The sequence below is a fragment of the Harpegnathos saltator genome, unplaced genomic scaffold (genome assembly GCF_003227715.2).
Source record: "Harpegnathos saltator strain DR-91 unplaced genomic scaffold, Hsal_v8.6 scaffold7, whole genome shotgun sequence".
Classification (NCBI taxonomy): Eukaryota; Metazoa; Arthropoda; class Insecta; order Hymenoptera; family Formicidae; genus Harpegnathos; species Harpegnathos saltator.
Window position 1 is genome coordinate 946,996 of NW_020230537.1, and position 15,446 is coordinate 962,441.

Here is a 15,446-nt window from a genome sequence, read left to right on the forward strand (position 1 = left end):
TTGGTACATTTAAATCTTGATCAAATTTAAAAATATGCTCCAATTAAAATCAAGAGCTTATTCAGGAAATAGTAATACTGAATGGACCAGTTGTTATTTTGAATGGCATTCAAATAATATCTAATGCACAGTTTTCATATTCTTCATATATTATTAGTCTTATCTAATAATATATTAAGAAACTCATATTCTTGTAAAAATGCATTGTTTTAAAAAGAAATAGATATAATTTCTATCACGATAATATATATCTTGGAATTGTACAAAATGAGCAAGAAATATCTCACTGTATTTTTAAGGAGTATTTGCTTAGAAATTATGTTATAACATGCTAATAAGTTATACTTACTAGTTCGAAATAAGACAGTCAATAATAGAGAGAATAGAGGTTTCTTTAATTAACATGTACATTAACAGTATGTATATGTACATATACATATAAATTACAATTTTAACGATTCCCATATATGAAACTAGCCTGCATTATTTATTTTACAAAATACAACATTTTTTGTTTGCAGTTAATGAAGAGAAAAATCTAAAATCAATGTAAAATAAAAATAAAATTATAAATTATATCCTGCCATAATACTATTTACCATTTTGTGTTGTATACTGCATTGTACATTATATGTGATAATATTTCAAGACATAAAACATGATCAAAGATCTTAAAACATCAGCATTTTATCTATTTTTCTTTAAACAAAAGTCCAAAATTAGAATTTAACGTTGTAAAAGACATGCATATATTTGTGAGGTATATAATTCTTAAATTCTGTAAGTACACACAAAATAATTTTAGTCTCTAATGGAGGTGATACAAATAGAAACAATTGATGTTGGCAGTATGTGGACCAAGTTATCTTAAACAGTAACGGAGTTTTCATGTAACACTGGTTCATTTACAATAAAAAAGTATACAATAAAAAATGAAAACCAGTCATGAAATATGCACACACAAATCTTCATAATATGGGTACCATATCACGTTGAATCATTTCAATAGAAGCGTACAAATGTAAAAATTTTTCAGCGACATCTACAAACTTAAAAAAGTTCCGAAGTATTTATATAAGTTTTACAGTAGTAAATATTTTGCAATGTTATGATTATATTTATTTCTTATTTCTTCGGATTTACGCAGATAAACGTATATGTACGTCTACTCAAATAGAATTCCAAAAGAACAAATGCACGGTTGTTCACGACGTATCTATAAGCTTAAAAAAGTTTCGAAGTATTTACATGAGTTCCACAGTAGTAAATATTTTGTGATATTATGATTTATTTTATTTTCAGTTAGGTTTTACGCAGATTATTAAATAACGTATGCATACGTCCGTTCAAACAGAATTCCGAAGAAACAAATGCACGATTGTTCATTACATTATTTACATTGTTATTGATAAGTTTTTAATTTACAAATAATACAATTTGTCTCTGACTCAAATGGACTATTCTATTAATTGAGCGTATCCGAAGTATGGGACATTTAGATTATCGTCGACAATTGTCATTTTACATTAACTTAATCACTAGAATACATGCCTGCATCTAGAAATTAAATCTCATGAACCACATATCTAACGTAATTATTTCGAATTAGCAATTGTGTTCCTAGCTTCCAACATGACGTCGATAGCATTCTTCTCTATAAGGTTATTAGCTAAATCTTTACCAAGTTGTTCTGCACCATGAAGACTCAAAGCATTCATTCTACCGGGAACAACGCCGCAGTAAAGACGGGGTTCTTGGTACGGGCATTTTCTATTGCAGGAAAGCAAATGACGTTACTATGTAGGAGTTAATGGAATTTGTAAAAAGATCACATAAGTGTATATTTGGTTTCGAAACGGTCCAAGTACTTTTTTTTATGCAATTTGTATGTCACCGAAGTGCTCCAACTGAGAAAACTTATTTGTGAAATTAATTCTCGAAAGTTAATTTTTCTCGTTGGTTGCGTTCTGAATTGCAACGAGAAAAGAATAATGTTCGAACCGTTTAAAAACTATATGTACGTCAAGAATAAAGCATTAGGATCGACGTATGTAATTCATTCAAATGCGAAGATTTCTTTTTATTTACCTGGGAGGTTCACCGTCGTCCTTGGGTATAAATAGTTTACCTTTGCAGGTATCTTTAATGAGGGTTTGGCCATCCAGGGACCACACAGCACCGGTGATTTTTAATTCTTCTCCTTCCAGAGACGAAGCCACTGCGACGGGCGCGGAACACCCGCCACCGAGAGTTTTCAGGAACGAACGTTCACACACGCATTTTAAGGTAGTTTCCATATCGTATAATGGTTCTAATAAAGAACGTGTCTCCCAATCTGATTCTCGACACTCGACGCCTAATGCACCCTGGCCAACGGCGTAGAGAGCTTCTTCAGGTTCCATAATCTAGAAGAACACAAACACATGTGCATCAGTATAGCTAAATTCATGAGAAATGTTTCATGAGAAACGACAGAAAACTAATTACAAAAAAAAAGAACTAAAGAAATTTCATAAGAAACGAAAGAAGTTTCGACAAATAGAAAGAAACTTCAAGAAGAAATGTCATGAGAAACAAAGTTAAATTCAAAGAAAAATGAAAGAAACTTTCATAAGAAACGAAGGTAACTAGTTTCAAAGAGGAGCAAAAAAAGCTTTAAGAAAAGAAAGAAACTGCAGAAACTCTTTGTAAGAGACGGAAGAAATTTCAAAGAAGAAAAAGCCATACCTGACTTATCCTGTCCTTCCAACCTATTCTTTTTAAACCGGCGGCAGCTAGTACTATCGCAGCATAAGCGCTCTTTTCATCATCCAATTTTTTCAATCTGGTATTCAGATTGCCGCGAATGTTCTCTACCTTCAAGTGAGGCAAATTTCGAGCTAGCTGCGCGGTTCTACGCAAAGAACTGGTACCTATGACACTACCTTTCGGCAACGTAGAGAGCGTTTTCTCCTTGAATTTCTTCGACATGACTACTGCATCGCGTGGATCCTCGCGTCTACGGAAATAAATTAATTAATTAATTAAGGTCCCATTTCTCTTTACACTATTCTTTATGTCTAATAGATAAGGAAAATATTTCGTCAACTTTGTTTTTTTCTATATAGATAAAGGAAATTTATATATAGGCAGAAGAGAGATGTTTCTTTCATAAGAACGTAATACACGTATGCGATACATTTGAATTTGGAATCTGTATCTTTACATACACATACATATATTTGCAACCGATAAAGCACAGTCAAAATGGTCAAAATATCAGAATAGATTTCGTTCAGTAGAAAGTTTCATAATAGTTTTAAACCTGTTGGTAGCGCAGTGTAAAGTGTTTACTAAGCAGCTTTTTCTGCTATATGCAGCTATATAACGGTTGTCTTTAAGAAACTAATGTCACAGACAAATATTATATCAAATGTGTCGCAATATAAAATAATAATACGATCAAAAACAGCATTTTTCATTTCTTGTGGTTTCGATAAATTATGGAAATAACTTTTACTTCAATAACGCGCCCAGAGCCATTCCCGCTGGCAGTATTGTTGGCAAATCCTTCAACGAATGCACGACAAAATCAAGACTGCCTTCTCCCAAAGCCTGTTCTAGTTCTTCAGTAAAAAGAGACTTTTCGCCAATTTTTGGTAAAGATTTGTCCAGAATCTTATCGCCCTTAGTAAACATTGTAACTGTAATTTTATTGTAGTTTGTAAAAGAATCTTGTTTATAAAATGGTACATAAAGTGTAATATAATTTCTGATATTTCATCACTAATAAATAAATAATAATGCGTTTTATTATGTGAGATATTTTTGGATCATATTTTGTATATTACATGATAATATTTATAATGAATATATCAGTTGCGATATTTTATTGAAATATTATCTGTTACCAATCTAATAATATGACAACAAATATACACATATGAGAAAAAAAATATGTAAAATAAATCCAGACTTTGTGTTGATAAACTGATTAAAATTATATCAAGTAACTAATACTACTGTTATATATATTTTTGCTTACCTATTTCAAATTCTTTTTTTGGATAATATTCTTTTAAGCATTGTATCACATATTTAGTTTGTATTAAGGCCAACTGAAAGTATATTATGTAACAATTAGTATTTGTATTATTATTGAAGAGTATTATGAAACATTTTTATAGATAACTTTTTTAAAAAAATACAAAGTGTCATGTGAACCAATACAATTGTGAATATAAAACAAATATTTCAATTTAGACTGAAATTTCTTTCAATATTTCAAACAGAATTGAAAAAAAATGTCTGGCATGAAGAGAAGGAAATTTATCATCTGATAATCCAAATTATCATCAGAAAAAAGAAACATAAGATGATAAGATAAGATTGATGCAAAATAAGACTGTACAAAAAGGAAACTTCCTAAATTTCATAAGGAAATAAGTAAATTTCTTTTCAAGAACTGAATATATATCGGTTCATTATCTTTTCTACATTTATTTTAATTTCTATGACTACACTTTTACTAAAAAGTTAATCTAATTTTAATGGTTAGATTAATTGTAGTAGAAATGATAAAATTCCTATTGTCTTTTTATATACATAATTAAAAAATATAATGGATTGTACAAAAGAAGTAGTCTTATTTTTATTACGAAAAGAAAGAATATTAGTTTCTAAGAAGTTGGGCTTTGAATCTTTTCTTCTTTCATTAACTTATAATTTCTTTTCCAATTTACAATTTTATTTGCTTTATATTTCTTTTTCTGGTAACATCTGTTTTGGGATAATTTCTGAAAACCATTTATGCTTAATAATTGCTATAAGTTTAATGTTAAAAATATCCAAATAACATTATATATTGCTATTAATATTACACTACTTTTTTCAAATTTATGTATGCATTGTATGTATGCATTACAATCATTTATTAGTCTGATAGAGAAAATTAAAATTATGTAAGCTTTCAATATCATTTTTTCTTGAAAATTTCAATCTGAATTAAAATGTTTTATTTGTATTCATTGTTGTGTTGGTTCATATTGTGATTTTTTGCCCCACTGGAAGTCACTTATAAAAAAACAGGATACTCTACGTAATAATTGTGTAATTATCTAATCATTTTTAAACGGATTACGTATATGCAACCTGTCGAGACCGATATTTTTGTAATCGCGATTGCGATACAAATCGCCAGAATGAGATTTGTACATTCAGGATTGCGATGAAACGCTAGAAGTTTCTCAATCCTATCACATCCACGATTCCCAGATTGTAAAAGATTCCCGATACAGCGAAGCTGATTCGTTCAAGATACAGCGAAAGCAATTCGAGTAGACTTACCTCGCTTTTCCGAGATCCCACTCGGACTACAGCACGTTTCTCTTTGCCGTTCATTACTATATTTTAGCCACCTTGTATATCTAACGGAGCACACACTCTAATGTTCACGGACGCGAGATCCAGTAGTCGGATTTTGGAATGTATCAAGCACGAAATGATCGGAAAGTCACAGTGACTGAATCTAAATTAGGTCAAGTGGAAGACCCTTTCTCTATGATTCGAGATTGCGTTTAACCTCTCATCGACTTTAGGCGCATATGTTTTCCTAAGGAGATATATGATGAATAGGAACTTGATCAAATTGTTGTGCTAAATTCTGTTTCACAGTCACTGACACTGCAGCAGAATGTGAAATTAATGAGCAAAAGTTGCAGAGAAACGACGACGATAATCTAACTACTCGCCATGATTATCGCCAGGCGACTGATAAAACTATGAGACTGCTATTTGTAACAGTGACACGATGACTCGTATGAAATTTTCTCTCAAGATAGTATTAACTGTTCGGCTTGATCGGTATGAACAGTGCTGAGAAATTCTAAATTATCAACAGTACAAACATAAGTTGTACTCAGTAGAAAAGCAGCTTTGCATTGTTGTAAAATTCTGAATATAACTATGAATCTGATTGGTATATGTTTTTCGATTTAGCCATTATTAAAAGCATATATCAATTAAATTCGCGAATTTTATACAATTACAGAACATCTTTCTGAACCGAGCCAGAGAAGAGAGGTGTCACGGGCAGCGTTGCCAGTCATGACACATTCGTACTACATGTGGCACAATTGAAGGTCAGTGGCACACAGGCACAATTTAGTGATTTGGTGGTACATTATGCACAGGCACAAAAGAAGAAAAAGTGATACATTCCATTTTTAAGTGAAAGTTTTAAATCTTTGGCTTCTATGACAAACGTATCGTATTCTACAAGCAAGAGTATGTAGATTAAGACCGATATTCATAGTCGGATCTTATATTTAAGAACGTCTTAAGTTTATCTTCAAACTCTGTACAAAGTATTTTATTAGCTATACAGTATCTGAAAGTGAACTTAAGACGGTCTTAAATATAAGACCTGACAATGAATACCAGCCTTAGTATAACCAATAAAGTGGCATTTACATTATCTGGAGTGCGTTCGGAACTTGCACATTACGGATAAAGTAACTAGCATCGGATTAACTAATAAGAATAAAAAGAGCAAATATCTTTTTATCATGATTGGTTAATTCAATTCTACATTCAGGGCCGTATTCATAGTCGGATCTTATATTTAAGACCGTCTTGAGTTCACGTTCAGATATTCTGTAGCCAATGAAATGATCTATACAGCATCTGAAGATGAATTTAAGACGATCTTAAATATAAGACCGGACTATGAATACGGCCCCAGAGTAAAGTTGCCGAACCTCTAAAGATACATAAGAAGTGTTAGTTTTTAAGATGCAAATTTAAGATACAAATATAAGACACAAATATTACAATAAGATACAAAGATTAGACAATAAAAACTTATAAATTCCTCATAAAATCCTCGTTATAAAATCTTCAAAATATATTAATTTAGCTCGAATGGCACAAAACGCACTAATGTGGCATACTTTTTGGCACAATCGCACACGGTTTTACTGGCAACACTGGTCATAAGGCTTGTTCGTTTTGTCTGCACTGTTGAACTGATGCATTAAGTTGGAGTGAGACAAACGTAGGTTTTCTCACTTCAACTTGTTGCACCAGTTCAGCAGTGCAGACAAAACGAACAAGCCTATACATATAAACGATGTTTAACGATAGATGTCGCTAGTTTCGTATTTATAAAGCCTTATATGATTTGGAAATAATTTTCCACGTGCTAGTCTGAAGCGAAATCTGCAAACGACCGTGTACGACCGCGAATGTCGAAACGAAGAAGATTCGCTGATTAAATATTTCAGAATTCAGAGTTAAGAATAGAGATAATTAAAGGAAACAAAAAAGAAGAAACTATGAATGTTACGGACATTTTTTTATCTGAATTTAAGTGTTAAAAATTATGATAAATAGGTTAGGAATTTTAAGTGGTTCTTGGTAACTGATGTATAATCTATTTCTAATTAATTTCTATTAAAGAAACAAAATATCCTTATATTCTATTTTGTTTTTGTTTCTACATTCTATTATTTTTATCTTCTATTATCTGTGTCCTTTGTTTTTTTTCCAATGTAAGACTAGAAATATTTGAGCTTTGTTGTAAGTGTATTCATTTTGCTATATCAGGAGATTGTTGGCATATTAATAAAGTAAGTGTGTATTCAAGACTTTACATAGATATTTACCAAAATTTACATGATATTTATCAAAAACATTCAGCAATGAGTGATGGAATTGTGAGTTTCTCGGATTTCAAACTAAATTCTTGGCTTCTTACACAATGCAAAGCTATGGGTAATTTCTCATATAAATATGATTTACAAAGGGATTTTGTTATGAAACACAAGTATAGTGGTGTTTCCTTAAAGCATAATGTGCATTTTTAAGACACAACACAGATATTTAATATTATTTGTTTTTTAGGTTTAAAGCAACCAACTGCAATTCAACAAAATTGCATTCCCAGAATACTAGGAGGTGAAGATTGTATAGGTTGTGCTAAGACTGGTAGTGGTAAGACTTTGGCATTTGCCTTGCCTATTTTGCAAAAGTTATGTGAAGACCCTTATGGTATATTTGCTCTTGTGTTAACACCAACGAGAGAGCTAGCTTTTCAGGTAAATGAATAATAGTTTTTTTTGTACAACTACTTTTATATATGTTATATATCCTATATTTATAAAGTTTATTTTATAATTGAAGATACTTGCCATATTTGATTTTATATAAGAAAGATATTGTTTAATTATTAATTATCATAAGGATAATAAAAATCATGGCATTAATTTAGATTGCTGATCAATTTGCTGCCATTGGCAAAGCTATCAATTTGAAGAAATGTGTAATAGTTGGTGGCATGGATATGATGGTACAAGGATTAGAGTTGTCCAAGCGACCTCATATAGTTGTAGCCACACCAGGTCGCCTAGCGGATCATTTAGATAGCTGTAATACATTTTCTTTGAAGAGAATAAAATTTCTAGTCTTGGATGAGGCTGATAGACTATTAGGTGGTCATTTTGATAAACAACTGAAGACAATTTTTGCTACACTACCAGAACAGAAACAAGTATTGTTGTTCAGTGCTACAATGACAAATGATCTTGATAATGTAAAAAGCGTAGCTTCCAATAAGGTACTTCGATAATGCAATTGTTTATCGCACCAAATTGTATGTTTATCGTGTCAAATTGTGTTTAGCAGATATTGAAAAACTGCAACTTACATTTAAGGTATTCATATGGGAAGAAAAAGATGATGCTGGTATCGCTACTGTGAAGGAACTGGATCAACGTTATGTATTATGTCCTAAAGATGTGCTTGACTCGTATCTAGTGGAAGTAATCAGAACGTTTTGTGCCACAAATAAAAATGGCTCCATTATGGTATTTACTGACACATGCAAGTAAGATAATAGTTCCCTACATATAAGAAGATACATAAAAATCATTCGCGAATTTCCAACTATAAACAACATATGCGATATTTTATATTATAATTGATTACATTAATAATAATTTGGTTTTAGAAATTGTCAATTGTTATCGATGGCATTAAACGATGTTGGATTTACGAACGTGGCTCTCCATGCAATGATCAAGCAGAAGGAACGTTTAGCTGCGTTAAATAAGTTCAAGTCGAATCATGTGCAGATCTTAATTGCTACAGACGTTGCAGCGAGAGGTTTAGACATTCATGAAGTAGAATTGGTTGTTAATCACGTAATACCGAACGTACCAAAAGAATACATTCATAGAGTGGGTAGAACGGCTCGGGCAGGGAGGAATGGTATGGCGGTAAGCCTGATAACGCCACACGATGTGAAACTATTACACGCGATTGAAGACGCCATAGGTACCAAGCTAACAGAATATAAAGTGGATGGTGAGTATATAACCGGTTGTATATTAATATTGTATATTATCGATAATAGTGTCTGAAAACAACAAACTAATTGTTGCTCAATTGTTCATAGACAAAGAAATCGTTACAATCTTGACGCAAATATCAGTAGCAAAACGAGAGGCGGAAATCAAGTTGGATGAAACAGATTTTTTTGAAAAGAAAATGATTAATAAGCGCAAAAAATTAATCTTGGAGGGAGAAATCGACGCAGACAAGTATCTAATTCCGGATGAAACAGATGAAGAGAACGAAATCATAGATAAAGACAAAAAAAGGATGAAGGATAGACATAAGAGACAAAAGGAGATGAAAAAGACGAAAAAACAATTTGAAAAATAAAGAGAATATCCAACATCGGAAAATGTATGCTATATCCGTCACATTCATCCTAAAAGTTTGTATGCTGAAGCATTATTAATATTAAAAATTTATATTAATTTATTAGTTACAATAAATGATATATGAGATATATAATAAATATGTATTATAGTTCAATATATGTCTATTTTTGTAACATAAATACACAATACTAGAAACAAATTATGCTAATGTTCTATTTTATAATATATGTTTAATCCATTATAAAGAGAAAACAAAAAAAAAATAATTTAATTACATATATGAATCTTAGTCCCATTACATTTAAAAAGTATTATAAATATATACGTATCACAATATATATTTATTGTTTATATAGCTTTTTGGAAAATTACTAGTACAAAATGATAATCGTTTTCTATATTTTTTAAATATTTTTTCTATTCTATTTAAATTCTATCCTAATATTTACCAATTTTACATTTAAATATTTTTTTAGATGCAAATATGTCTTTAAACACATACAAAGGCACTTTTATACTGCCTATATTCACAGACTTGTCTCTATGTTTGCCTATATGTATGCGAATGTGTGAAGTGCTATATATGTAAAAACGTGCAAAATGGCAACTTCGTATAAAAATATAATATACCTATTTGGAAAAAAAATATCTGATCTCGAATAACTAAAGACGTGCCCTAATCTTCTCTTCGTTCTGTATCAAATTCAATTTTTGCAAGAAGGCATAAAGTTCGGCAACATATTCCTTTGGATATGTATAGAAATGAGCAACGTGCGGTGACTCCTCGAATATCTTGACGTAAGTCTGCAAAATGAACATATATATATATATACACACACAGATATATATATATATGTTGCTTATGTAAAATAAAAATGTTTCTTTCACAGTTCTTCCGACAAGCCTGCGGACATAAAAAAAAGTCTAACCTTTATTCCTAAAGATTCCCAGTTATCACGTAAATTCAGATTGCTGGTCACCGTGCCAACGGGATCGGTTTTACTTATAAATAATAATGCTGGCACACGCAAAAAAGATGTGTGGAACAATTGACTAGACCGAATGTAATATTGCGTCGACTGCTTGTAAAACGTTTTCATGTGATATCTGAAAGTGACATATTATACTATATTAGACCTTCAGTTACAGTTAAGCAGGATGCAGAAATCCACCGCTAAACACATGTAATGGATAATGACGGAGCCATCGGACGTTTGTTACTTCACACTAAGTCTGTTCTTTTCAATTCAACTAGTCTTAGTTTCTTTTATTTTTAATACTAAGACTAATATTCTGAACCTTTTTATCCAAAGAACGGCTTATAATCAATCAGAACGCTTGTAAATCATTTTTAGAAACACTCTTATTGATAAAAGAAAGTTTCAAATATCAGTTGTGTCCCAATATTCACTGTCAATACTAAAAATACTATAGTATACGTAATATGCATGAATTATAGATTTTTGATACTGGTAAATATCGGTATGCAGCCTAAATTACACTTTTATTTCACTTTAAAAGCAGAAAAGTGCAATCATATCCGTTCAGTAAAAAAAACAACAGACTTTATGTCACATATTGTATCTGCATCAGTATAAAGTAACAACCAATAAAATTTGTATTTAAAATATTAAAAAGAGATAAACAAATTACCGCTTATCAATCGTTTATAATTCGTTTAGATGCAAATCGACTTCCCAAAAAATGAAATTCAGAATATTGTATAACTTTCCGAGAAATTATCTCACTTTTTAAATTTCCATACATTTCTTTTATCTCGGAATAATGCATATCAAACCATCAAACAATTGCTCAGTAGGAAGTCATTAGGTTAAGTCACTACGTGTTATGTAGTAGCCAAACGTAATAATTCAAACGAATTATTCACCGTTGGATGCGTTTTCCGTCTCTCGCACTTACTCCATATATTTTTGCAACGCCGTCTGCAGCACCTTATTTTTCGGGAACACAGCACGAGGCATACCAATCGGAATCTCGTTGATGTCGGCTATGCTGTCCCACACTTGTCCGACGATCCTGTTTGCAATGTCGTTGTATTTCTCCCTGTCTCTTTGCATGGAATCCAAAACTTCGCCCCACATATAACCACCTACTGAAAAGCCATGTAGCAGGATCTGTTGGTAACTTTCGTTTTGCTTCAGGAAAGACAATAGATCTACTGCAACGAGCTGAAAGCAAATTTTGAAGATTGTAATTGATGTTTTTTGTTTTGTTTAACTGAACCAGGCTGCACTTTCCTCATGGAGAAGATTGAATCGATAAGACAACCAACCATGAACGAACCAAACGCCTTTTCATTGAAGGAAACAGATTTTTATTCTTATAAAGCATATTCAATTCTAAGAATTCCAAAAATTCTATTTCCTTTAACAATTCATTCAGTGTCACGTTAATTCAACGTTTATTTCTCCATGTTTCTTAGGAGTAAAATAAATATATAATTGAATATCCAAGAAAAAAAGAACAAGCCCAGTAATTGAACTCGAGTGTCATTGTCATGTATAAGTCATGTCATGTCATGTATAAGTCATGTCACCTTGGAGCCTTTTGTAGGCCACATAAGTTGCCAGGGTGTGAGAGATACTAATGCTACATCGAATCCTTGCTCCATGTATAAGTTAACAAACTTCATAACATGTGGTCGCTTTGACATTAACCAAGTGAGAATAATTAACAATGGGCGATTGTTTGTCACATTCCGTACAGTGCTGTTGGGTGATATGATGCGATTGTCTTGTGTAAGGAACTCAATATTCTTTGAGAAATGATGAGAGGACAGCATGCGTGCTAATCTTCCAACAGCCTGGAAATATCAATAAATAATAAAAAATATCAAGGAATAAATAATTATTGTTATTTGTACAGATACATCACCACATGTTGATTATGTCTTAATAATTGTGATTTTGTAGACAAATTAATTTGGCTTTTTGCAAGAACACTGCGCAATGACTTGACAAGGATCATCATGATGAGAAATTCACTTCTCTACAGCAGCTATAATGTGATAAAAGTTTTATCTTTAAATCTTGATACATATATATAAATTAATAAATAACCGTAAATAACTTTATAAGTTAAATTAATCATTCGTCATTTTTTTCAATGTATGGCTACTCACATAAGTTTATCATTCAACAGGCGACGCAGACGAACTGTGCCTTTCTCCCACTGTCGATACTTTCGTGACTGCTCTGCCAATTTTATATAATCAATGTCTCGCCAGGATTGGCCTGCCGATTATTTTCTATGTAATTATCTCATCCCCCACTCTCTCTTCCAGATTCGTTGTAGCTAACAAAAAGTTCAAATTCCACTTGGCCGGCGACTTATATCCTTATTATTCTATCTCAAGGTGCAGTCCAGTGACCGCTACAAGCGTTTCGAAGCTTTTCTCTTTCTTTATCCTATTTCTCAAATTCGAATGAAGGAAGACAGAGAAGTAAAAACGCTTGAGGTATTTGTAGCAGTGACTAGACCGCTCCCTCAGTTGGAGTCGTACTCGAGTTTAACCGTCCGCTTAACTACCGTTTCAAAGGAAAACGAAATAATTGCCATTCGTATCGAAATTTTAGAAAATAAGGTATTTTCGTCCCCGGTATCAATTTACTTAAGCGTAATCAAAATTGCGTGCACATCGGCACACACATACATATAACAGAATATAGCTGTTATGTCTGGCCGCAATTACTCATATGTATTGTCACCGTTTACTTATCTCTTTATTGTTATCGCAATTAAAGATAACTGTACTTCCGAACAGGTGTCTGTTACTTGGGAACTTTTACCGGTCGCTATTAGTTCAGATAGAGGAGCCAATTATCTGAAATGAATTGACACACAGTATTCCGCGAGCACCGACGACCGTAGTGCAGCACAATCGTCAAATAACACAAAGCACATACATGGTCACTGTCACGCACAGACTGCATGTCCGCCTTTTTCACGGGGATGATGAGCGTGCACTTCCCTCCACATCTACTTTCGAGAATGCGCGAGCTAAACTGTGCGCACAAGGGAGGGTCACTGCCACATGGTGTGTGTATGTATGTGTGACGGTTTATACGGACGTTGCCGTTTCCTTTTTGCTACGTTCCCTTATATTTTTTGCACTCGAAACGAAAAAACGAGCGACCGTTACAATGACGTGGACCGTGAATAATAACGAAGTTTATATATTTTCTCTCTTTGTTTCTTTTGATTCAAACGACTTATTAAACATTCGTGGTGAACTTCATACTTGAGACAAGAAGTTATCGAAATCGTGATCGAAAGATAAGAACCGGCGAGAATTGATTGTATATAGATATATAAATATCTGTATATATAGGTACATATAATTACATAAAATTGTAAGAAATTATATATGACCTATAAATGAATTTTGTCTTTATATGGCCACATATATAATTATATATACCCAGAGTAGAGATGCAAACTATACAGTAGAAATATAAACTAGAGCGCAAACTATTCAAATTCAATCGATCGATTCAAATTCAAATTCGAATCGAATCGAATTGAATCTTGAAGTAAGATTCAATTTAATTCGAATCTGAACCCTTATTTTGTGACTGAACTACTTGAAAGTTTCGAAAATTTAGATATTTCGCACGTTGATAATTTTGGAAAATTATATTTCATTTCTGCGTTATATAATTGATTCCTCTTAAGAACCGATAAAGGGGAAAAGAAAATCTAAGTTCGATTTTCGTCTGAAGTAATATTTTCTGGAACTCTTAAAAAGATCAATTAACGTTTATAAAATAAGTCGCCTGTCATGTTAATTTTGATGCTTATGATAATTTGATTATATAACGCAAAGAGGTATTTTATAAATTTGCTTGATCATTGAATTACATCATTCTATGCATATAGAAATTCGATGTATTTTGCAGAAGATTTTAGCGCATGTCTTCTGGCATAATTAATCAGGAGTTGCATGGTGAGAAGAATATAACTTTAAAATATATGTGAAACAAGTATAAGTACCTTTTTTATGTTCGAATGTGGATGACTGACAAGCTTGAATGTCGCATGCACTCCTATTTCCAAGTCCTATGTAAAACTCAGTATTTTTGAACACGCATTTCCAGCGTGATAAGCGATGATAAGCTGTATGTAAATTTTCTAAACTGTTTTCAAAACCCGACTTTGGCATGTTACGACTTCGTTACATTTTAAAAATACAAACACGCAGTTACTTTTCATGAAAAAAAAAAAAAAAAAAAAAGCAATACATATTACTCAGAATATTATATTTAAAAATATAATTAAAAGCTAAAAGTATTTCGATATTTAAAAACAATAAAATATTTTAAATTTATGAAGTGGAATAATTTCTTTCTAAAAAAAAAAATTATTTGGAACATTTTTTTTTCAAGTTTCTTTCAAGCTCTGTTTTTGTGGGAAGTTTTCTTTTTCTTCCCTAATAAACAAGTGTCTTATTTATGATTAATTTCCGAACGAGAGATGTAAGCGGACGAAGCAGATGGGACCGAACATTAATCACGATGACGATACAGAAACAAATATAGGAACATCTTCTTTTTCCTTTTTTATAACCAACCATTGCCGGACGATTATATTGCGGTTCACTTGAGCACATCGGTCTCGGATGTGTCCGACATTGCTGTTAACTGTACATCGGTAAGGACTATGTTAAGTAGCTTTAATAAAATCCCGACACGGCTCAATTGATACGCTCGCCTACGAAGAAGC

At 32.1% G+C, this 15,446-nt stretch overlaps 3 protein-coding genes across 10 annotated transcripts; 1 reads left to right on the forward strand and 2 right to left on the reverse strand.

Moving 5' to 3' along the window:
* Positions 1-230: 230 nt before the first annotated feature.
* l(3)02640 (porphobilinogen deaminase-like protein l(3)02640) lies at positions 231-5,752 on the reverse strand. The gene is made up of 6 exons (XM_011151999.3): positions 5,326-5,752; positions 4,025-4,097; positions 3,500-3,683; positions 2,728-2,998; positions 2,089-2,405; positions 231-1,770 (listed from the first exon to the last, which is right to left on the reverse strand). Exons 1-6 carry the CDS (start codon positions 5,377-5,379, stop codon positions 1,596-1,598), a joined length of 1,074 nt encoding a protein of 357 aa, XP_011150301.1. The 5' UTR covers positions 5,380-5,752; the 3' UTR covers positions 231-1,595.
* Positions 5,753-7,519: 1,767 nt separating this feature from the next.
* Dbp45A (putative ATP-dependent RNA helicase Dbp45A) lies at positions 7,520-10,208 on the forward strand. 2 transcript variants are annotated; one of them, XR_850284.3, is made up of 7 exons: positions 7,520-7,752; positions 7,882-8,075; positions 8,249-8,593; positions 8,691-8,863; positions 8,987-9,342; positions 9,434-9,757; positions 10,181-10,208. XR_850284.3 is itself a non-coding variant. In XM_025305522.1 (6 exons), exons 1-6 carry the CDS (start codon positions 7,680-7,682, stop codon positions 9,700-9,702), a joined length of 1,410 nt encoding a protein of 469 aa, XP_025161307.1. In that variant the 5' UTR covers positions 7,520-7,679; the 3' UTR covers positions 9,703-9,781. The 2 variants fall into 2 exon arrangements, 1 of the variants encoding a protein (XP_025161307.1); XM_025305522.1 differs by lacking the exon at positions 10,181-10,208 and having other exon boundaries at positions 9,434-9,781.
* l(2)k09913 (transmembrane protein 53-like lethal (2) k09913) lies at positions 10,066-13,827 on the reverse strand. Of its 7 annotated transcripts, none has more exons than XM_011152000.3 (7): positions 13,631-13,826; positions 12,847-13,019; positions 12,600-12,722; positions 12,262-12,528; positions 11,625-11,893; positions 10,634-10,811; positions 10,067-10,508 (listed from the first exon to the last, which is right to left on the reverse strand). In XM_011152000.3, exons 3-7 carry the CDS (start codon positions 12,693-12,695, stop codon positions 10,368-10,370), a joined length of 951 nt encoding a protein of 316 aa, XP_011150302.1. In that variant the 5' UTR covers positions 12,696-12,722; positions 12,847-13,019; positions 13,631-13,826; the 3' UTR covers positions 10,067-10,367. The 7 variants fall into 7 exon arrangements, with proteins under 7 accessions (XP_025161310.1, XP_011150302.1, XP_025161311.1 ...); XM_025305526.1 differs by having other exon boundaries at positions 12,847-13,548; XM_025305528.1 differs by having other exon boundaries at positions 13,514-13,826.
* Positions 13,828-15,446: the final 1,619 nt, after the last annotated feature.